Below are 24,150 nucleotides of genomic sequence, written 5' to 3'. Positions count from 1 at the left end.
CTGTTTTCCTTTGGTCACCCTCTACTTTTGATAAACGTCTGGGACACCCTACTGTTTAGAAACATAGGGTTAAATCATAAGAGCGAGGGATAAAGTGGGAAAAAGTGTGATACCCAAAATAAATACTAATACTACAAGCAGTTCAGCCATATAAATATTTAGTTGTTTTTTTTACATCTTTCTAAGCACTAAAATACCAAATACGTTCAAGTGTAAAGATTTCCAAATAACACAAATTGATCTAAAGCCAATATGTATTAAATCAACACAAGCATTTTATTTTTTTTTTCCAAAGGCATGTAAAAAAAAAAAAAATAAAGATAATATGCACAAAACCGATTGTGTATAATGGTGGAGAAAAGAAGGGATGCTCTCATTTGAAAATTTTTCATAGCCCAAATAACCCATAGGTATTAAGGGAAAATAGGGGGAGACTAAACAGTCTAAGCATCTTCTTTGCTGCAAGGCCATCTCAACTCACAGGTCAAGTTTGGAAAACAGAATACACCTTCATGATGCATACATTTTTAACGTCTCGGTGACAACAGCAGTAGAAAATAGTCAACATTTATGTCCAGCACAAAAAGGAACAGACTCACAGATTTAACATTATAATGTCACACTGCAATCATTCCCCTGAGCCTCTTGGCACCAGTGTAAAGTGTACCTTTTCTGCTTTATTAAACTTAAAAGTACGCAGTTCACAGATTTTGCTGTTGTACCTTGGCAAACTGCAGAGAATGACAAAACCAGCATTTCTAAATACAAGTCACTTGATTTTAAAGCATTTGCTGTGAACAAGAAGACAATGTTAAAAACATCAGAGAAAACAAAAATGCTTTTACACATTTAATTATTGAATATGTGGACGTAAATGATGACGGGGAGGAAAATGGCTGCTGGTTGGGTGAACTGATCTTGTTACAGAGTGAGACTCTAAAGAGAAAAATAAAAAAGCATGAACCTCTTTTGGGGATTTTGTTAAAAACACAATAAGGGCAACTACGTATTGCAAAGGCTTATCTCTCTTTTTCTTAAAAAAGTATCTGGTTAGATTTAACTTTCTTTTCTGCACAGCATGCTCAGTTTCACAGTAAACTTTCATTCACAAAATGTACTTTGTGTCATTCAAGTGTCAGCAATATTCACACATTTTAGGAAATTAGATATTTAAGATGCTTTAGAACATGTTCAGTGGAATATAAACATGGAAAGCTTTATTAACTAGTTTCAATTAAACAGAATTGAAAAGCAGCTGGTGTGCAACCGCTGCACTGCAGACTCAGGCAACATATTCAAAAAGGCTATGTTAGGTTCATAGGCAAATTATTCTCAGGGATCTCTCTGTCAAGCTAGACGTCACTGACAAACTTTCCCCAGCAGAGGGAGCTCTGCAATGGGGAAATAACCAGGCCTACATCAAGAGAATCACAACCTCTCCATCCACAGGTTGTAAAACTAGCATTTTAAGAATAGGTCCACTTGCTAAACTGCTTGTTAATAATGAGACGGAAAATATTAAGAGAAAGGCAATAATAAAAAAAAGTGAATCTTGTCCACCTTTTTTGGATGGAAAGGAGGGATACGAAGTAGACAGTAATAAAACAGGATACCGCCATGTCTTTACAAACTACCTAGTCGTATGAATGCCACATAATCCTAAGTACTTGAATAAAAGATAACTGGACTTTTTCCCTTGCTTCTTGAAGATGCTTCATCTCTTACCCAAAAGGCTTCATCCACATCTTTATGAATCAAAACATTTAGTAGATTAATTCTTTAAGAATTTAGGATTAACAATCACAATCTTCACAAGACTATTAATGACTAACATGCCTCAAACAACAGAGGAGCAACATTTTCTTGTCTATTTTCATATATAACAGACAAGGCCTTGATTTCCTTGTGATCTTCAACATCATGTTGGGTAATCGTGTTTGCTTGTGCAAAGTGAGAGTACAGGAAGGTGGGGTACGGTCAACAATCACGAACCACGGCTCTATGTACAGATAACATACAAAACACAAGTTCAGAAATCGTTTAAAATTCCAACAATAAAAGCACAGAGGATCTCATATTTCCATCTTCAGGAACTGGGAACTATGCATTGATAATACAAAATCATTCACAACACAAGACATAATTACAGTCAAAAGGTAAGGCTATTAATACCCAGTCATACTAACATGCAAGGATAAGACTGAGAATGGTAATTTAAAAATAAAAAAGGGGGTGAATTGAAGTTTAATAAAAGTAACTACAGAAATTAAAACATGAGGTGAGCTGTTGCCACTGTGCATGATTATACAGTACTTTGTACCCTGTTTGTTCCTGAATACATGAAGCAGTAAAACCTGTCTAACAGCGTACCAATGTGAACGGCCAACATCTTGCTATAATGGGTGAAATCTACATATTTCCTTAATCGTTGGGTAAAACTGACCTGAGTGCATGCTCTATTTAAAACAATGATGCTCTGAAAGTTTTCAGAAATGCCTGAGGATGTACCAAAATATTAGAAATGGTGCAAATGATTATTTTTATGAGAATAAAAAGAAAATCTTAAGTACATTTTGATGTGCTCTCCGTATCAGGGAAAAAATTTGGTCACAATCAACTACCAATTCCAAAGAGGAAACAGGAAAATAAAGGTTATTGATAAAGCGTACTGTATCTCCAAACATGTTGATGCTATGTGTCATTTCTAAGCTGTTTGTGCACGAATCTGTTCAGATGGCATTTTAAAAAGCGTGTGAGCGCGTGGTCAAATTAACTGGACCCCAGCATATGAGGCATGTGTTCATTGCAACATGCTTGAGGTGTTCAAAAGGACAAAAAAGGCAGACATGATCATGGCGACTTTGTTATATTTTCTGACTCCTTGGAGGCCCAGAGCTCTTTGTGCTGCTTGCGTCCGAAACCCTCATCGTAGTTGCCTTTGCTTTTGAAAAGCTGCTGGAAGTGGGGCTTGCAGTAAAACTCACCTTGAAGAGCTGCAAAGGTGCCAAGGCTGTGGGGAAGGGAGGATTAAGTGTTACTTGCCGAGCAAAGAAGCCGAAGGAAGGAATCAAATAACCATGCAAAACAGAGAAACCCAATGCACGTGTATTCACCTTAGTTTGGCTTTGCAGTGCTTGCAGCAGAAGCATGCTGAATGAAAAACCAGGTTGTTGGCAACCAATCTTTCCATTGGGTAGACTGTCTTCTCACATGATGCACACACTTCCTTTTGGGTCTGAAAGCTGAAAGACTGAGCACATAAATAGATAATTTACTGGGAGACAGTTATTCTGCCAGAGACATACAGTACATTGAAAAAGTATGAATACTCCTTGAACTTTTCCACAAAAACTTTTAATGTTAATGAGATTTTGTGTAGTAGACCAACACAAAGTAGCACATTATTGTGAAGTGGAAAACATGACGCATGGTTTTCAAACTGTCTTTACAAGTAAAATGATGGGCATTTGTAATCAGCACCCCTGTTTCAATAAGTTGTGGGCCACCTTTTGTTGCAAATATAGCTGCAAACTTCTTATGTTTTCAAAAGATTTGCGTAACTAGAGACAAATATTTTTGGCCATTCTTCTTTGAAAAATAGCTTAAGCTCCGTCAGATCCAATAGAGAGTTTTTATGAACAGCTTCTAGTAGCATTCTAACATGTTTCACCATGGGCTGGTGTGCTCAGGGTGATATAATTTTCTCTCCAGCTCCTTCAGTTATCAGGTTCGTGGCAGATTTTCTGAGTTTGTCAGTTTTGCTGGACCAGCAGTTGTACTATATACCTTTCATTTTCAGATGTTGCATTGAACAGAGTTCTGTGAGACCTTGAAAGCTTGGCATATTGTTTTATAACCAAAACCCCCTTTCAACTTCTCCTCAACTTTTTTTCTGACCTGTCTGCCATGTCCTCCATGATGCTGTTTGTCACTAATGTTCTCTAACAAACCTCTGAGTCTGATTCGGATTATTATTTTATTTCTTATTTTATTTTACTTTTCCAAGTCACAATAACATGTTGTTTTGTGCTGGTCTACCATATATATTCTCAATAAAACACATGGATCATTTTTCAAAGTGCTTTAGCCCAGCAAGACAGAAGCTACTGCAAAACCAAAGGAGCAGAAACCAGTAAAGTACCACTGGCTCTCATGTGAGATTACCTTAGATCGCTGGACAGATTTTTCTTCATTGTTGGTTCTGGTGTCCTGAAAGAAAAAACCCAGGAGAAACATATTTGCCATTTGAGCTAGTATATTAAAACATGCCTGCCAAGGCTTAAACATTTCTGCCTAGTCAGAACCCCTTTGGAATAAATACTTTCGAGTCTGCCTGTTCTACCTTTACCAGTGTTTATATTATCAATCTGATCTCTTTCTCTCCCCCCAGTTTCCATTTGCTCCATCTGTTTCTTTGCACCCAGGGGAGAGGATCAGGTGCCTTCTGTTTGATCATCTGAGCTGAGCTGTGGCTCTGCATGGAGTTGCCCACAAGCACAGCAGAATCCCATAAAATCAGCTTTCTATAAATACAAACAAAGGGTAATACAGTGGAGCTTTTAAAACACAGGTTCTGCCAATTTGTATTTTAATGTTCTTAATTCAGCCCTAAGATCAAACACAAAATGCCATCGAACTGGTGAAATTTGAGCTTAACAGCAAATGCACTGGGAAGGTTGGCGAGCAACAAAAAACACTCTTAGAGGAAGTTAAACACCCGTCATAACGAAAACTGCATAAAGGGCTGTTGTGGCCGACCTCGTGCAGCAACGGTCACACAGAGAGTAAAAGCAGATAATAAACACAGATATGTTTTAAACAAATGCACAATGGGTGACACAGAAAAAAGCTCAGTATGAGGAAAAAGGGCAGCCGCTGTTGAGGAAAAGCTTTTCTAAAAGCTTCTCATGTAGGTTTGGCTGGAGCTGAAGGTGTGAAGTGGGGGTTTGGGGCTACTAACAGTTGCACATAGTCAAATCTGCAGCGTAACAAAGAATTAACAATTTCATTTTTCAGTGACAATCTAAAACAAAGAAAGCTGATGGAAAAAGGCAATATGCATTTTTATATTTACTATGCTGTGAAAAGTAGGTAGTAGACATTTTAGATTTATTTTGCTTTTGCCCTCGCATGTTTCACGTCAGGGCTGCACGGTGGAGCAGGTGGCAGCACTGTTGCCGTGCAGCAAGAAGGTCTTGGGTTTTACTCCCGGTCTTTCTGCCAGGAATTTCCATGTTCTCCCAGTACATGTGTGGGTTCTCTCTGGGTACTCTGGCTTTTTCCCACAGTCCACAAACATGACTGCTACGATAATTGGTCTCTCTATTGCCCTTAGGTTGCATGAATGGGTTGCATGGTTGTTTGTCCTGTGTGTCTCTGGGTTGCCCTGCGATGGACTGGCAACCAGTCCAGGGTGTAACCTGTACCTGTATGTAAGAAGTGGGTATAGAAAATGGATGGATGTTCCGAGTGATTAAGAGAAAGTTAATATCAACGATAATCTGGGTAAATTAAAAAAGCAGTTTTCAAACATTGATTTTATTTATTAAAGGGTAAACTATCCAAATGAGCCTGCCCTTATGTGGAAACCTAATACCTCCTGCCACCCTTGCTTCAGATCACTATCTTACTGCATAACCTAAGTTTGCTTGAGTTTAAGATCACAAACTGATGGGCGGACATTCTCCTTCAGGATTTCTGAGCCACATTCATGGTTCTATCTATTACAGCAAGTTGTCAGGAGAGCAGCCCAAGACCATCACTCCACCACCACCACGTTTGGCTCTCAGTATGATGTTTTCTTCTGGTTTTATGCCAGAAGTGACAGGACACAAACACTTTCAGAGAAGTTCCAATTTTATCTCATCGGTTTACAGAATATTTTGCCAAACGTCATCAAGATCATCAATATTTCATATTGCTGTTAATAATCTTTCTAAACATTCAAATTATGGGCTTAAGTGGCTCAGTAAACATTGCTCTGAAAATGGTCAGATAGTAGACTGAAAGCAGCAGACGTCTAGTGAAAAAATATGAAAGACCTTCAGAAAACCACAGGGAACTATTGATCAAGACTACTTTAAAGATTACAAAAGTCTGTCTTGTTAGCTAAGCATAAAGACACATTATAACATGCAATAATGAGACAAAGCAATCGTGCTCACTAATATGCACCACTGATCCAAGCATAACTAACCAGAGATATCAGTCGTTTCTGTAAAAAAAAAAAAAACACAAACTGTGCTGAGGACATCTTGGATATTTAACATCATATTTATACACATTTCATTTGTGACTCTTTTTGATCTCGAAAAGCAAGACAGCTGCCAGCAATGTGCCTGTTATTTCAACCTATCTTTATCAATGCATCACTTTTCAAGTAGGCAGGAAAACAAAGGGTGTTGGCTCCACTTATGGCCCCCGGATGACATGTTTTTTCGCAACAATTATTTCATTAACAGTGAAGCCATGCATCTTCCTGTAGATGTAATCACATCCCAACAGTCAAGCATCTCCTGCTCTTGAGAGCAGTTATTATGTTGCTGCTAGAACATCAGACAGCTTTCTGGTTATCAAGCACACTGCATGCTACACCACTTCCTGTGGTTGTCGTACATCTACTGAACAAAAAAGATTTTGATCTTCTAAAGAAACCTTTTTAAAATGTTGAAAAATAGGGTTAAATGTTAAATTCTTACAGGGAATTTATAGCTACTTCACTGGAGGGCTGCAAGAGCAAGGATATTAGGTAAAACCGTGTTATTCTTGTAGCCAAAAAAGGAGAAATGGCCCTAAATTTCTAACATACATCTCACAAGTCCTTAGATTTGCATGTCCCATCTTGTCTTCCTTTGCCTTATATGTACATAAGTCTCCATTTCCTCAAAAAGCTTGAATGTGGCAGGAAGTTATGACACATCTGTTTCTCCTGTCTTGCAGAGAACCAAAAGATAGAAAAAGTAACTCAATTGCATTCTTATTCCTTTTTCAAATTTTCTGCTGACAAGTACTTACAGTTTAACAGCAAAAGGGTTAAAGAAAAATAATCATTTGCATGATAAAATCAATGTGACCTGGACCATAAGTTGAGGGCACATGAAAAAAAAAAAAACCTCTGTGAGCAAAGAACAATGTGTTTATATGGAGGTTTTATAGTGGAACTAATCCTCTAAGCCCAACAATGTTTTAGCTGTGGAGCAATCTGCAGCGTGTGAGAAACTGGAGCCAGCTGGAGTGTAGTTATCTTACCAAACAAAGAGCACTTTCAGCTAAGTGCTCAAATCTTCTTGCAAAAGGGCTTCAACTCTTAGCTCGCTGCATCGATTCCTCACCCTCCGATCCTTCACTTTGGTTTTAATCTCACCTGCACATGTCTGCCTGTGTGTGTTGATGTGAATGCTGTACAACACCCAGGAGCTTGGGGATTAATTACAACAGGTTTCTCTGTTCTCTTTAAAATATCTTCCGAATTACATGCAATTGCCTTGAGATTTATGTTCAACATTTAAGACGCTTCGGGCCATTAAATCTTACTCCTATGTATTAATTCCTTCTATGGATTAAACAAACAAACGTCAAATAAGCTTTAGAAGTGCTCACAGTTGACGTCTGTTTTAACAGGTATAAATCTTCTTATCCAAGCAACAGCTGCTCTAAATACTAGTCTCTGATGGATGACTGCAACTTCCAGCTCCCACTGAATGACATGTTCGGCTTTGAAAACTCATAAATCGTACAACTTTTTCCAGTGAAAGGATTTAAAAGCACAGTTACACTGCATATGTGACAGACTAAAACAGGCAGTATAGCAATGAAGCAAACCTCTCGAGTTTAAATACTTGTGTTAACAAGACCTTTTTCTGATGCAATCCTTTAAACCCGCTCAGAGAACTCAAACTAGTATTATAAAGATGAACTCAAAGTACTATCGTTACATTAAACTACCGACTGACAGGACAAACTCAAGACATTTCACATTAGATTATCTCTAAATGTGCAGCGTTGGATGACAAAAAATTTATTCTGTCAGTTATCCAAATAACACATTCCCTCTCCTGTTCCTTATTTTTAGAAACACAATCATTGTGTAATCATTGTGACAGCAACCTAAACACAAACAGCTCAATTTAATCTAATAGCCGTCCAGACGTTGGTCTTACAACTGAACCCAACAAAGAATATTTTCCTGTTTAGAACTAGTAACATAAGCCAAGAGTTATTACAGATGTCATCTAAGTGTGTTTGTTTTTGGATCTGGAGGTCATGGCATTCACCCAGGTCCTAAAACAGTTGCTGGAAAAGGAGAGAAATATCCCCCCTTTGACTGCAATCTCAGTCAAATCAGTTACTCTGAACATGCAAAGACAAAGACAAGATGCCTGGGAAAAGGGAAAACTCTCCAAACTGGTATGGGGTTTACGGACAAGATAAAAAATTTTAGATGACACCCAGCCGGCTGCCAAAACCGATTATAATTTGCATGAATTGGGCTCATTTATAGAGGTTTAGTTCAGGATTCAGCGCACCAGTCTGCAGAGTAATCACATCTAGTAACATGGTTAAATGTTTGCTCAGCCGCTATTTTACTTCCCCAGCTGAACTTCCTGCTGTACCAGGATAATGACTGGGCACTTTTCTGTCCTGGGTGGCACAGGGCATCCATTGCAATGTCTGCATGTCTCATTTTGTTAGCTGACATATCTTGTTTTCACTTCCTGTCTGACAAGGAAGCGCTTCAAAAGCATCTCTCATCATTATGAGATAACTATAGCTGCCAAATAACACCTCGTCATGCAAAGTGTAAAAGAAGCATTAATAAAGTTACAGCTGCTGGTAGGAGTGTGAGATATATGATATTAGACTGAGAGGAATTACTTATGGATTGTCTAATCAGATTGTAATTTTGTTTATCCGCATTCTCTTTCTGGTGCTGCTGGAGGATTGATTCTGTTAGCAACCTCTGGTGTGACAGTAGCAGCAGCAAAGCAGTTTGTGTTGGCATGCAGTAAGCTTTATTTTTCCAAGTAACTGATTTATAGTTCAGTTAATATGTTTTGTCTGTTAAGACAATCATATACCTACAAAAATGTCCTTTCAAAGCTAGGGAATTTCCTAACATGCCCACTTGTTGCCCTGTTCTCTGCTGCCCTTTTAAACAAAAGGAGCTTAACCTGTGGCTTCTGAAGAAGAATGTGGCTGAGGGATCTAAATTCAAAGTGACCACCAAAAGTCCTGCAGGTGTGTGTAAACTTGTGCTTTGGCTACAATCGACCAACAGAGAAATATCTGTTTGTTATCAATCAAAATTATTATTTGTCATCTATAGCAGTGGAGCAGATAAATATCCTGGTTTAGGTAATCAGAGGCTATTTCTTTGGGTCATCCCCCTGGTCCCTGAAAGATGAAGGTCCCAGTAAATTGTTTGTGTACATATTGCCAACATATCATGCAATGTATCAAGTAACTGAGAAATAACGTGGATGAAGCAGATGCAGCAGTTTTATCTTCCTCCTTTTTCTTTAGCTTCGTAAACTAGGCTTTACGTAGCAAGGGTAGATATTATCAGAGTGATCTTGTTGTTTATCGTGGGGTTTCGAGTAAGGCAAAATACTCTAAGACTGATTGGACTAAGTGTTACACTGTTCCTACACATTGTCCATGTCAAAATTTTATATTTTAAAGACACAAGTTTTCAGACGTCTCATCCCTTTTTTAACCATTTTTAAAGGTCATGGATGGATGGATGGATGGATGGATGGATGGATGGATGGATGGATGGATGGGGGAAGGGAAATAAAGTCTGGAAATAATATTTTTCCCTACTCCTGGGTGTAATTTTAGTTGAGATTTCTAAAATTGAGGAAAACTGAAAATGAAGCCAAGTTCTCATTTCAATACTATTTGCATGAAGCAGTTCTGAGAAATATTGTGCTCTCCAATAGAGAAAGTGACACTGGCTTTTCAGCAGAAATATTCGCCTTTGACCATTGAAACTTGACAATGCAGAAAGTTTAGTTCCTATTTTTTAAACAGCTTTGTAAAGTTCCTGTTAAAACCACTTAAGGTTCTCTAGTGAATAAATTTACTTTAACATCTGTTCTGACTGAAAATGCAAAATATGGCACTGAACCGGACAGCCCTTGAAGTAGAAAAAAACCATAAAAGTCAGAAGGGTGATGCTGGTATGCCGGGTCAGCCGTCTTTATTTTCTATTCATTATTTTAATAAAAATAACGAATGGCTGACTAGATGACTTACAGACATGCTGCCTTCTACCACCCTGTTTAAGGTGTTTTAGAAAAAGGCCACAAGAGCCTAACCTGATTAGATGTTATCGTGGAATGGAGAAGAGAAAATATTTCACAATCAAATTCTTCTCTCTGAGTGGAATTTAGCACAGCATGCCTCAGCCAGTCCTGGAAAAAACTAAAACACAACTAAGATGCAAATATCTGCTTTGTAATCGCAGCAAAAGACAACAGGAGCTAAGAAACAATCTTTCGTATTTACGTTACGCACGGATCATCTATGTTACTGTAAACCTTGAGCTTTTGAAGCTCTTCATGCTTAAAAAATGAAACACATTACACAGGCGCTGCTAGTTGATGATACCGTCATTCGTAAACAAGCTGCCCGAAGGTTTTAGTTGGCAGCACCGACAGCAACAGTGATGAAAAAGAAATATGAGACACATGTCCGGTTCAGCCAACAACAAAATAACAACATGAAACACTGAATCGTGGCTTTTATTATCTTTTAGACTAGTTTTCTTTAACATTTATTTGCCATTTTAAAACGTAGGAATTATGACTGGGATTTTTTTTAAAATGAGAATCTTGCCAGGAAATGGAAACAAATGATATAAATCAAAGTGGAAGGAATGTGGTTATCTAATGTGTTGGGGTTGAATACTTTCATGCAGGTCTACAAAACCTATGACGGGAAATTTGTATTCTCTTGAGAAAAAGAAAGAAACCACCCATCTCCATTTAGAAAAGGATATTTGTTCTGTGCAGAAAGATTTGTGTCTCAGGACTGGAAACCTTCCTGTACACAGCTGAAATTCATTGAAGTATGTACGTTTTATTTTAAAGGAAATCATACTATCCAACATTTATGTTTTGAACTTCTACTTTTCACACAAAGCAACCCCCATCTTACCCCTTTTTAATCAGAAAGGCACTTCCAGCATGCACAACAAATCAAGTTTTAGTGCTGTTAATCGTTTAAAATAAGAGCATATGGTTCAATCAAACTACATTACTGCAGCTTTGTACAATATCATTTGTCAACACCCCCGTCTGTAATCTACTTTCTGGCTAAACAAATAAGACCGTGACATAGATTCCGATATTTAACAAAAACTAACAACTATGAGGCAGCAGTGTCACTTAGCTACCGTCTCTCTCAGCCAGACAGCCTGAGAACTGTGGCAGGAAATGAAAGCTACCATGTTCTTAGTCAAGGCTTGTAGCCATATGCTGGGAAAATAATTAACAACCGATCAGGCCCTAATGCCTTGGATGGATAAAAACGATAGTTTTAAGAGATCAGATAGCTGATGGAAACTGATTTCCAACACTAAGACAGGAAGTAAATCTGCTGTCCTCCATTGGGTTTTGAGCTTTAGTCTGAAGCAGAAAAACCAGTCATTCATCAAAGCAATAGAACACCTTATAGGGTTCACTAAACATTTAAAAGTTTGTTAGTTTCAAGTTCTACAATGCATGACAATGTACACTTTAATATATTGTGTTACAATTGTAGGTTATGGGATTATATTTGTAGGATACCTATATTATCTTGAGATAAAAACTGCATTAGTCATTTTACCAGCTTGGAGAAACCTTTGATTATATGGTTCTTATTGGGATGTTTCTTTCGTGTTTGTACAGAAATAAACTGGATTTTGCCAATCAAAAAGCCTGAATTAAAGTAGGGTCGTGTAATTGTCATGTAATCAGGGATATCAGGTTTCTAAAGTCAGTCAGTCAGTCATTTTCTACCGCTTATTCCATAGTGGGTCACGGGGAAGCTGGTTCTTATTTCCAGCAGTCTACGGGCGAGAGGCGGGGTACACCCTGGACAGGGGTATACCAAGGTTTAAAAAGATAAATTTAGAAACACAAAACATCACACTGTTTCTACGGTTTAAGTCATTTTAGTGAAATGTCAGAGAACGTGACTGTAGTTTTCTCCTGCTTTATGAAGCAGAGGCTAATACCCCTCGCCAACCTGTTGCTGTGCACTGCCAGTCAGCTGGCTGAAAGAAGCTACACTGTTTACATACTAACAAAAAAGATGGTTGTTTGGAAATATTTTTGGTTGCGACAAACATGGGCAGTCATGGTGTGCAAACTACAGAAGCTTTAAAGTATTAAGACAAAACTCCAGTTGGCAAATTGTTAGTCCCATGTCAGTTACAATATAATATAATATAACCTATATTGATTTTATGCTATTTTTTCTTAAGTCTACTTATCACAATCGAAATATCAATAAATAAATATTGTAAATGATGTCATGTATGGAATAATTGTGTAATATTATGAAGCACCAGTATAATTGATTGACGCTTTCTGTTTAAAATAAAAACAATAAAATCACGTTATAAATTTTTGTTTTCATTGATTCATTTTTTTATAAGTTGAATTTTTACTCAAGGTTATGAAACCCTGACAATCTGAAACCGACAGAAACCCAGACGAAGTTAGGCTGATGTTGACAGGGACAACAGCTTTCAAAAGCCAAGAATGATTTCAAAATTAAAATATGCAAAATATAACCAAACAAACAATGGGCCTGCCATACTGTTCAACATCATATCTACTTATATGCCGAAGTATATATTATATGTCTATATTTCTTGGCTATATGAAGGAGATCCAGCTGCTAAGAGTGAATAAGTCAGTTATAACACCTCATGTGCAAGAAGGCTGTTACAATCCTCTGCTGTGGTTGTAAGAACAAAACAATAACATTAACACTCGGCACATTGTGTTCACCAACAAAGCAGTTTCCAAATCATGAAATAAAAACTAGGGGATTAGATTACATTTTTATCAGTTTAATTGCTACAGAAATAAGTGGTGCACAAGTTAAATTTAATAAAGTGTTTTTTTTATATATATATTTAAATTAGCCTTTAAGCTAGCTAAAGAGCAGACGTTCCAATTGGCGCACTGTTAGCATTTTAAAGCCCCCGGTGGGGGGTATTTAAATTCTTAACCAAACGACACTACACCTTTCTCTTAAATTACGACTAAATAATAAGAGATTTTAAGAAGAAGCAGGGTTCTGGATGGTTAATCATTTCAGAGTGGACGGGCATCATCACCTCATCTCAGTGAGAAAAAGAGGAGGCTGCAGACCCGGTGCAAACCAACGGGCAGAGAGGAAGAAAAAGCAGGACTCACCATCTGCGCTTCTTGTCTTGTACACCGGCTACGAGTAAAATCTGCTGGCTCAGTAGCTAGACTCTAAATGTTGGCTTTGTTTTCTTCTTTTTGCCTGAGAGGCTTTAAAATGGAAGCTCAGCCTGGTTGCCGGTGAGTTTCTACCCTCTGCCCCGCTCCTCGTCTCGGTTTTCAGTAAAACAGTTTTCTTCCTCGGCAGGATGTCGCACGCTATTGGCTCGCATCTGTCCCGGACGCATTCAGGTTATGTCGGACAAAATAAAACTGCGTTAGGAATACGATGCTGTGGCGATAAATACCAGTTTTTTGTTTTTTTAACAATATATCAGTTAACTTAAGAGGATAGATTCAAGAAGATTGCACATGTTGTGCACAAGGGGAAAACGTTTGTTTGAACTTTAAACGTGATTTTATGCGAGTCATCGTAAATGTACTTTTATTGATAGTTATACTATGGCCGACTATGTAAGATGCTTGTAAACATGTCATGAGTCATTTTGATATCTGTTACCTTAAATCAGACGTTTGTCCAAAAAGTGCAATTATTCTGTGCAAGGTGTGGTAGATCCTGGCTTCTATTGCTACTGTGCTGAAGGCCTGTTCTGATGCCATGATTAGGATATTCTAGCCCAGTCTAGCCATTGATAGGACTTCTCTGTATCAGCTACATCTTCAGTCTGATGGTTCATCCTGGTCCTTCTCATGCAAAGTGCAGGTCCTTCTCAAAATATTAGCATATTGTGATAAAGTTCATTATTTTCCATAATGTCATGATGAAAATTTAACGTTCATATATTTTAGATTCATTGCACACTAACTGAAATATTTCAGGTCTTTTATTGTCTTAATACGGATGATTTTGGCATACAGCTCATGAAAACCCAAAATTTCTATCTCACAAAATTAGCATATTTCATCCGACCAATAAAAGAAAAGTGTTTTTAATACAAAAAACGTCAACCTTCAAATAATCATGTACAGTTATGCACTCAATACTTGGTCGGGAATCCTTTTGCAGAAATGACTGCTTCAATGCGGCGTGGCATGGAGGCAATCAGCCTGTGGCACTGCTGAGGTCTTATGGAGGCCCAGGATGCTTCAATAGCGGCCTTTAGCTCATCCAGAGTGTTGGGTCTTGAGTCTCTCAACGTTCTCTTCACAATATCCCACAGATTCTCTATGGGGTTCAGGTCAGGAGAGTTGGCAGGCCAATTGAGCACAGTGATACCATGGTCAGTAAACCATTTACCAGTGGTTTTGGCACTGTGAGCAGGAGCCAGGTCGTGCTGAAAAATGAAATCTTCATCTCCATAAAGCTTTTCAGCAGATGGAAGCATGAAGTGCTCCAAAATCTCCTGATAGCTAGCTGCATTGACCCTGCCCTTGATAAAACACAGTGGACCAACACCAGCAGCTGACACGGCACCCCAGACCATCACTGACTGTGGGTACTTGACACTGGACTTCTGGCATTTTGGCATTTCCTTCTCTCCAGTCTTCCTCCAGACTCTGGCACCTTGATTTCCGAATGACATGCAGAATTTGCTTTCATCCGAAAAAAGTACTTTGGACCACTGAGCAACAGTCCAGTGCTGCTTCTCTGTAGCCCAGGTCTGGGGAATGCGGCACCTGTAGCCCATTTCCTGCACACGCCTGTGCACGGTGGCTCTGGATGTTTCTACTCCAGACTCAGTCCACTGCTTCCGCAGGTCCCCCAAGGTCTGGAATCGGCCCTTCTCCACAATCTTCCTCAGGGTCCGGTCACCTCTTCTCGTTGTGCAGCGTTTTCTGCCACACTTTTTCCTTCCCACAGACTTCCCACTGAGGTGCCTTGATACAGCACTCTGGGAACATCCTATTCGTTCAGAAATGTCTTTCTGTGTCTTACCCTCTTGCTTGAGGGTGTCAATAGTGGCCTTCTGGACAGCAGTCAGGTCGGCAGTCTTACCCATGATTGGGGTTTTGAGTGATGAACCAGGCTGGGAGTTTTAAAGGCCTCAGGAATCTTTTGCAGGTGTTTAGAGTTAACTCGTTGATTCAGATGATTAGGTTCATAGCTCGTTTAGAGACCCTTTTAATGATATGCTAATTTTGTGAGATAGGAATTTTGGGTTTTCATGAGCTGTATGCCAAAATCATCCGTATTAAGACAATAAAAGACCTGAAATATTTCAGTTAGTGTGCAATGAATCTAAAATATATGAATGTTAAATTTTCATCATGACATTATGGAAAATAATGAACTTTATCACAATATGCTAATATTTTGAGAAGGACCTGTAGATTCATGATGGTTAGGGCACTGTACTTTGGACCCAGAGGTCATAGGTTCAAACTCTGCTTAAAGCAACCTCCAGTGACCTCGGTGGTTACTGCAGTATATATACAGATATGTTTTTGTTTTTTGATTTAATTAATGAGAAGAAACTCTTATTTTTTGATGAGATTTCAATCTATTAATATACACACTATATAGCAGCAATCCACAAAAAAAAAAAAAACATCACCTCAAAGCAGTTGACAAGACAAACAAGTGCATTTTCTATGCAGAAATATATTATCAGGTGACACTAATACCATTCAATCATGTGAGGGATTGAAATTCAATTACATACATTCTAATTTGGTCCTGGCTCGTTATGATACATGGCAGGCTAACCAATTGTTTGTCATTGATTTTGCAGAAATCCCTTCCTGAGCAAGCATGTGGCAACAGTGGAAGGAAATGGCTCCCTTTAATACAGGAAAAAACTTTAAGCTGGACCCATCTTAAAATGAGCATCTATCTGGGGACTGAGACAGACACACTCAGAAAAAAATGTTACTCTGTTAATGACTTTGTCTAAGACAGCACAGGTAAACATTTCAATGAGTGTGTCTGACCACCGTATTATCATCCTCAAATGTAATGATCGGGTCATGCCTTGGAATGATCAGTAATATACCAGATTAAGAAAGAAGCTGCACAAAGCAACTGGAAGAGAAGATGCCAAAACTTTTAATCAAACATGTTTTTTTATTGTTTGTGATATACACCATGCCACGGAAAGGCACTCCACTAAAACATGAATACAATACACGAAAAGAGCCACACATGGCTGCTTTGACATGTTCATTTACCTGTGAACTATGACTTTAAAAATTAAATGTTTTGTAGTACACAAAATGAAAATATACAAAGCATGAGCTTTGCAAGCACAAAAGTGTGTGAGAACGCATCTTAAACTGCATTTATTTTTACTGACATAAGAATTCACAGCTCTTTAGCTCGACTTGACTAACAGTAACATCAGTTTGGATGGTATCTACAGTGTGTGTTTATGAATTCGCGGAGCTGAACAAATTCTGTTGAGTTCTAACCAACTTTTCTGACCATTTAAAACAAAACCCCTCCAACAAATCGCCTTGTGTCAGCCTCTGTTACACTCTGCTGCCAGCCTAAACACACCAACCCTTTGTGGAGCTGTTGGGTGCCTGAACATATGTGGCAGAGATGTGTTAACTCATTTCTCTTTAGTTGTCCCATCGGCTCTTTCTGCGTTTTGGTGGGTCAGGAACAGCGAAGCTGTCATCTCCTTTCTCCCTCCCCTCTCCACTTCCCTTGTCTCCCCCATCCCTATCACTCCTCCGGTCATCTCTGTCCCTCCTGCTTCCATCACCATTTCGGCTGTCACTGTGGCGACTGCTGTGGCGATCCCTGTCGCCATGGCGGTCACGATCTCTGTCTCCATGTCGATCTCGGTCTCCATAGCGATCCTCACCACTATGCCGATCACTCCTATCATTATAGCGTTGATGGCTGTCTCCAGGGCGTCCCTGGGACTCCCCATGTCGCGGGCTCTCTCTGTGTGTGGGAGGTGCAGGTGAAGGGTTACTGTATTGTGAACTGGTTTGAGTGGTGGGCACTGAGCTCAGGGAGCCAGCACTGGTGAAACCAGACATTGATAAAGCAGCAATGTTGGGTCGCTCAGAGCCATTGGCAGCCTCTGTTGGCACAGAGTTCAAGCTACCGGCACTCGTCCAGCCGGAGGAGCAGCTAGACTTGGTGCTGAGCTTGGGAGGGCCGCTGGTTGCAGCCACAAAGTGGCTCTTATACTGGGCCTAAAACAAAAGCAGACATCGAAATAAGTGACTCGCTGTGTGAAGTAGAATATGACACAAGAAAACTTTAGTAAAACCATTATCGCCTTAAAAAGATCAGACATCTGCAGAATAATGATAAGGCTGATCACTGATTATTTGTGTATTCTGTAAGACTCACCTTTTTTTGAGAAAATTAATCATGGTGCCAATATTTCAGAATTTCCAGAGTATAAAAAGCAATTGTTAAAAAAAAAAAAAAAATCATTGACAAGAGCCTTTATACAACTATCCATAAATTACTTTACAACAAAGCATTAAATTAATCCAAAAGTATACAATTCAAACAAGATGAAAAATAATCACACCTACAGTGTGTACACACTTACACCACACTTAACAGCACCTGTGGTGAAAATGTGTTAAGTAATCTTTTATTGGAAGGACAATCTCAAGCAGAAAACCTTGGAAAAATCTAAGTTTTGAGTACATGTATTGAGTGGGGGTACAAATTAAAAAGTTAAAAAGTTAGCACCACTGCTCTGAATACTTTTAAACCTTTTTCCCCGTAGGACTGTGCTTAGTCTTCTGCTATAAAATATCTCGACGTTTTCAATGGGACAGGACAGGCTTTTCCTTGGTGTGCTTCCCCCCAAAACAAACTTGAGATGTAGATATCTTAATTGTTATTATAGAAACTTGTTGGCCATCACAACAGTGTGGGTTGGGAATTTCTCGTTTACCTGTCTTACTTTCCTGCTCACTCTATGTGGTAGCTACATGAACCAGCATCCTAATCCAGTCTTGTTTGTCACAGTTAGTTTTAAACTTCCTAATTATGGCTCTGACTGTATATATAGGCAAGTTTAGGCAAGCAGATATTTTCTTGCAGACATTTTGCAAACTTATGAACCTCAACATGCATCTGCCTCAATATATTACATGTTATCTTGTCTTTCCCATTTTGAAGAGTAGCTGAGAGAAACTGGCTTGTATCTCAAAATAAATATACTTCAGCGAAAGGGAAGCCAGGCTTAGTAATTAAAAGTTCCAAGGAAGTCTGCCAAATTAAATGAGTAGTAAATATGAGTACCACCAGCACCTGGAAGGCTTGTTTCAGTGCAGACATACGATCCCCCATTGCTCCAGTTGTTGGTTTGCTATACCCCTCAAAGCTGCTCGAGGAAGACAAGCTACTGCCACGTTCCTGCAAAAAAAAAAAAAAAAAAAAAAAAAAAGTTTTAAACAGTGAAACTAATTTCCTCATAACAGATTTCAAAGGCGTTGTCAAATATATGTGTGTTTGACATTTTTTAGCATTATTTTAAAGTCATGAAAAGCATATTCACTTTATGTTAATGAGTAACTTACAGAGCTGTCAGCCCCCAGGCCTGGTCTCTCTTTGTAACCAAGACCACCTCCACCAATGTTCAGCTTCTTTCCTCTGCCACCCTTAAATCGGGATTTCCTGAACCAGGGATTCTGGGGGACAAAAATTAAAGTACACAAATATTCCAAAATTGTCAAAATGATGAAAAATCCTATTCAGATTTAGCAAAATGTTTTACTGAATCTTTCTCATGTTTATCCCACCTGCATGGCTAAATCCATGAGCTCTTTAGGAACAGCCTGATTTGCTCCCTCCAGGTTCCGCACCAGGTCGCCAGCAAACGAGGTGTCTTTGCTGGTGAGGAGGGTGTAGGCCACACCTTTCTCCCCAGCGCGACCTGTTCGACCTATTCTGTGAGTGTGCGTGTCGATGTCGCGTGCCACATCATAGTTCACTACTGTGCGGATTGACGGGATGTCCAGACCGCGCGCTGTGAAGGGGAAGGTACGAGAGGTGGTAAACATTATTAATAGACACTAAATTGTTTTCCTCAGCCCACAATATTCAAATGACTAAACAGTTTATCAGAATGTTCAAAGGTGTCAAAGATGTAAAAGTAGTGGGGGTAAACACCAGCTACGTCAGTGGCAACCAGAACAGGCAAGTTCTTCTTCTTGAAGTCACTGATGACTTTGTTCCTCTCGCTCTGGTCCATATCGCCATGTAGGAGACCGAGGCTGTAGCCCTCTTGAGTTAGGTTGGTGGCCAGTTCCTCAGAGTTAGCCTTCTTGGTGACAAAAATGAGGACAGAACCGGTGGAGGTGAACTCGACCAGCCTTCGGGTCAGCCAGTTCCATTTATCTGATCCGCTGAGCAGCAGCTCCACCTCCTGAGTCACATCTTCATTGGCCTTTTAGGAGCAGACATTGACAATTAATAAAATCTGGAGCTGAATGCTCTGACAAGTAGCAATAGTTTTCCATTCCAAGTAGTGTAAAGTAAATAAGTTTCTTGTCTTGTTTATTAATACAACATTAAATGAGTACTAAAATGTCTTTTAAAGCCTATTTATAAACAAGAACCTTTCTAATTATTAAATTACCTCTCCGATGTCACCCTGCACAACCCGAATAGGATCAACCAAAATGTCCCTCGCCAACCTCTCGATCTTTTTACGAAAAGTAGCGCTGAAGAGAAGAGCTGCAAAGGAAATTGTATTAGGAGTTCAGAAAATGCTCTATTACAGATAAAAATCAGAATAATTAAAATACATACAAGAAAATGACTTACTCTGCCTGTCTGGGCGAACATGGCTTGCAATTGATCTCACTTGATATTCTAAAAATGGAGGAAAAATTATTTATTTACATCCTAAAAAAATGGAACAATATAAAAAGCTGTTCTAAGAACAGAAGTAAGAAGTAATAATGCCAGCTTACCAAAGCCCATATCAAACATTCGATCGGCCTCATCAAACACCAAGTATGTCACTCTCTGCAAGGATGTAGCCTTCTTTTTAACATGGTCAATCAGACGGCCCTGCATGAACACATTTAAATGAGTAAGGCTCTCATTTATGCATGTCAACATCAAGCACTTTGTTCACAGCCACAAGAAAACAGGTTAAGCTTCTTACTGGTGTGCACACTACAATCTCTGCTCCCTCCTGCAGAGCCTTGGCCTGCTCCCACATACTGCCTCCTCCGTAAACAGCCACAGAACGCAGCGAGTAGGCTTTCCCAAAGCGCTTACATTCTGCATGGATCTGCAGAATATAAATAACATTAACACACACACTTCAGAGAAGCAGAACTGTCAACAACTTATTTCTACTTGGGCAAAATACTATTCAGATACTATTCAGATCTCCAAATCTTTACCTGCTGGCAAAGCTCCCGAGTGGGACACACAATTATCGCAATAGGTCCCTCTCCAGGCTCCAGCTCCTTTTGGTCCATGATATGAACCAGAATCGGCCAGATAAAAGCTGCAGTCTTACCACTTCCGGTTTTTGCGATGCCAATCATGTCACGTCCAGAAAGAGCAATGGGGACACCCTATAATAAAGATCAGGACAAATAATACTCTTGTACCAATTTCTATTTTAAACTTTACAATTGGCAAATCTAGATGTTAATTTTCACTGTACCTGACATTGAATCGGTGTGGGCTGAGTGTACTCAGACTTTCGAATCTGGTGCATCAGCTGCTCATCGAAGCCAAAGTGGGCAAAGCTGGTGCAAGGTTTTGGAGGGGCAGCACCAGAAACCTGAGAATAGAAAAGGAGAAACAAAATTAAAACAACTCTATTTCCATGATGAAGACAAAATAGTTAAATTATAGCAATGAATTACATTTTTATTAAAGGTTTTTTATGAATGTGAATCAAAAGGATAACTGACTTACTCGCAAGTTCAGTTTCTGCCTTAACTCCAAGATCTGACTACCAGTGAGACTGCTTAGTTCTTCGTGTTCATTGTAAAAGTTTTTCTCAAAGGGTGGGTAGTCAATCTATGAGACAGAGTACAAAAAACGCTTCACAAATCACAAGAAAAATGGTTTATATTGCGAAGATTGCACAAACAGCAACACTCTTAAAGCTAGTCTTAATGAGAGCTGTCAACTGTACCTCTGAGTGATCAATAGGTGGCAGAGGCATGATTATTTTTTTGGTTGTAGAAGGAATTGGGTTTCCATCACTGTCATAATCAACGTTTTCCTCCTCTTCCTCTTGGGTTAGCCCGGCTGTAGGATTCTCTGCCATGTAGCGGAAATAGGCTTCCTGCAGAGAATACAGCATTTTATTGAAAGAACAAATATGGTTTAGTGCTTTTCGTGTCTCCAAAACCAGGCAACTAAAAAGACATACAAGAATTACATCACTTGCTAGATTTAAGAAAAAAAAACACAAAAAAAAAACATTATAAAATCAGGGCATAACAATGATCCTTATTGCAACCTGCAAAGTCAGAGATAGGCGACACGGGGAACTCTTAACAGATCAGAGACGGTACAGGAAGCATGTTTCTGATCTGTAGTGGATTTAAAAGCTTTGGAGAGCTCACTCACTTGCTCATCTTCTTCCTCGATGTCATCACGAATACCCCTGTAAAAAACAAGCGGAGAAAAAAAAAACTTCCCTGCAACTCGTTCATACACCAAATGCAGCCCACATCCCAAAATGACTCAGGGTCAGTCTGACTAGCTCATCTTATTTGTTTCATCAATTTTTGTGGCAGTTAGTACAACAACTTAAAGCCACAAAAATAACACCCAACTGGAGGCAAATGGGAAAGAAATAGACTCAAGCAGAAGCCTAACAGAATTAGTATAAAATGACAGGAATTTCTTCCTTTACAGCATGGTTTAAATGTAGAGTCTTACTTGGATGATTTTTTCTCCTTCTCCTTTTCTTCTAGTTTCCTCATGTCTTTAGCTGCTTGGTTCTAAAAAAAAAAAAGGAAACAAAATAATAAAACAGTACAATATTACCTGTCACTGTTTAAAGATGGCTTTAACTTCCTTGTTAGACATATTTAGAGACTATGTGAGGGAACATTGCATCCACAATTTCACCCTCCCAGCCTTTGTGAGCATTGAGAGTTTTATGCTTCAGGTTTAGACAATGATAATCTACTTAATGTAATTTTTCGAACCTCAACTTCTGCCATAAAAGCATCCAAAGGGTCATCTTCGCTATCTGAACCGCCACCGCCACCCGACTGCATCTGCTGCCGTGTTGGTGAGTTCTCAGCAGGAATGTAGGGCAGATCTGCATTGCTGCTGGACTCTTCTTCATCATCTTCAAAATACCTAAATAAATAAAAAACAACCATAGCATTTCAAACTTACACAATTTGTGTTTACATTTTATTCAAATATTAGCAGTTGACCTAATATTTTGTACACCTGTTCCTTCACTGAAGGTAGCTTTTACTTACGCATTTTCCTCATCAAAATTAGCTTTTTTGGACCCTATTTTATAGAAAGACGGAAGCTGTGGGCTTTTCCCATAACCACCACTTGATCCAGAAGCTCCAAATGATGTCTGAGATTTTGGGGGAACGTTAGAGTCCTCTTTCTTCCCCGCAAGTGAAAAACCCCCAAAGCCAAACCCACGCTTCACCCCTGGACCCCCTTTGTTCCAGTTCATGGCTGTGCTGCAAAAAACAAAGAAAGAAACCAAGTTTGAATTGCTTTAATTCCTCTGTTAGACACAGATTTGATCATCATGGCAGTCTGTGGCACAGGCCAAATATACAGTTGGCAGTCAGAGCGCGAATGCAGGGAACCTCAAGATTTTAGTCTCACCAAATATTACATTCCAGCAGTTCTCTGTGATTACATTGTTGTACATATTGACATAAGAATTACAACCGAAATGCGAGACATTATCTGGCTTTAATTTCAGAAAAAGAAAAGTTAACACAAATGTATTTTCATGGATCATCTATTCATACACAACGACACATTCAAACACACAATCAAGTTAGCTGGCAAGTAAGTATGGGCTATCACAATACTACTAATATATAAATATATATATATATATACACACAAATAAAACAAGTGATGTTTACACACCCCCAAAGGTAAGCTTTGACATTACAGCAGTATTTATTAAAGTGAAGCTCTGACTATAGGCGGTGATAAAGGCTGTGATGGCTTTTGAGATACTTTTTGACAGCGATTTTATCACCATCGTAATTAAAGAACATTTCGGCCAATTTATTTGACGGGTGTAAGAGCTAAAAAGGACCGAATGCATTTTTTTTGCGTTTTATCCAAATGTAGCTAACGTCACAATATGTATGTGACTTTGTTCGCATTAGATAGATAGATAGATAGATAGATAGATAGATAGATAGATAGATAGATAGATAGATAGATAGATAGATAGATAGATAGATAGATAGATAGATAGATATTCTCACTGACGAAGACTAATCCTATACCTAAAGGAACAACTGTATACTATAGAAAATGTATACCTAAAACGATTAACGTTTTGTAAAAGCGATTTGATTTTCATGTTAGCATTAGCTCAAGGCCGCATTACGGCCGAGGCTGATGTATGCGAAGAAAAGCTTTAGATTTTACTGAATTGTACTGCCTTCAAAAAAGTTCGATAGATAGGGGCAATATAAAAGCTAAATAACTAATAAAACTATTGTTTTAAGAACAGATTATTATGCGTTTGTTTACCTGTTTCTGAACGTAGTAAATGTTTCTTTTAGAACCCAGTGGGCGCCTGCGTCACTTACGTTGTACGTAATCGCGACGTTATGTCGTAGTTGGTGCGCAATGTCAACCAGAAGAATAGAG

The 24,150-nt window shown here is 38.9% G+C and overlaps 2 protein-coding genes across 2 annotated transcripts; both read right to left on the bottom strand.

Annotated features, from left to right (window-relative positions):
* Window positions 1-253: 253 nt before the first annotated feature.
* On the bottom strand, window positions 254-13,614 carry LOC124863440 (LIM domain-containing protein 2-like). Its single transcript, XM_047357809.1, has 4 exons — window positions 13,416-13,614; window positions 4,165-4,209; window positions 3,114-3,250; window positions 254-3,010 (listed from the first exon to the last, which is right to left on the bottom strand). Exons 1-4 carry the CDS (start codon window positions 13,416-13,418, stop codon window positions 2,851-2,853), a joined length of 345 nt encoding a protein of 114 aa, XP_047213765.1. The 5' UTR covers window positions 13,419-13,614; the 3' UTR covers window positions 254-2,850.
* Window positions 13,615-16,411: 2,797 nt separating this feature from the next.
* Window positions 16,412-24,131, bottom strand: LOC124862804 (ATP-dependent RNA helicase DDX42-like). The gene is made up of 18 exons (XM_047356934.1): window positions 24,031-24,131; window positions 22,767-22,985; window positions 22,482-22,638; window positions 22,210-22,271; window positions 21,895-21,931; window positions 21,455-21,607; window positions 21,232-21,336; window positions 20,975-21,094; window positions 20,706-20,882; window positions 20,462-20,590; window positions 20,265-20,364; window positions 20,116-20,163; window positions 19,928-20,025; window positions 19,459-19,735; window positions 19,089-19,315; window positions 18,867-18,977; window positions 18,598-18,702; window positions 16,412-17,516 (listed from the first exon to the last, which is right to left on the bottom strand). The coding sequence occupies exons 2-18, from the start codon at window positions 22,976-22,978 to the stop codon at window positions 16,929-16,931; spliced, it is 2,706 nt and encodes a 901-aa protein (XP_047212890.1). The 5' UTR covers window positions 22,979-22,985; window positions 24,031-24,131; the 3' UTR covers window positions 16,412-16,928.
* Window positions 24,132-24,150: the final 19 nt, after the last annotated feature.

Source organism: Girardinichthys multiradiatus, chromosome X, assembly GCF_021462225.1.
Source record: "Girardinichthys multiradiatus isolate DD_20200921_A chromosome X, DD_fGirMul_XY1, whole genome shotgun sequence".
In the NCBI taxonomy this organism is placed as follows: domain Eukaryota; kingdom Metazoa; phylum Chordata; class Actinopteri; order Cyprinodontiformes; family Goodeidae; genus Girardinichthys; species Girardinichthys multiradiatus.
Note: the sequence above shows the minus strand (reverse complement) of the source record. Positions and strands in the feature narration are given on the sequence as shown.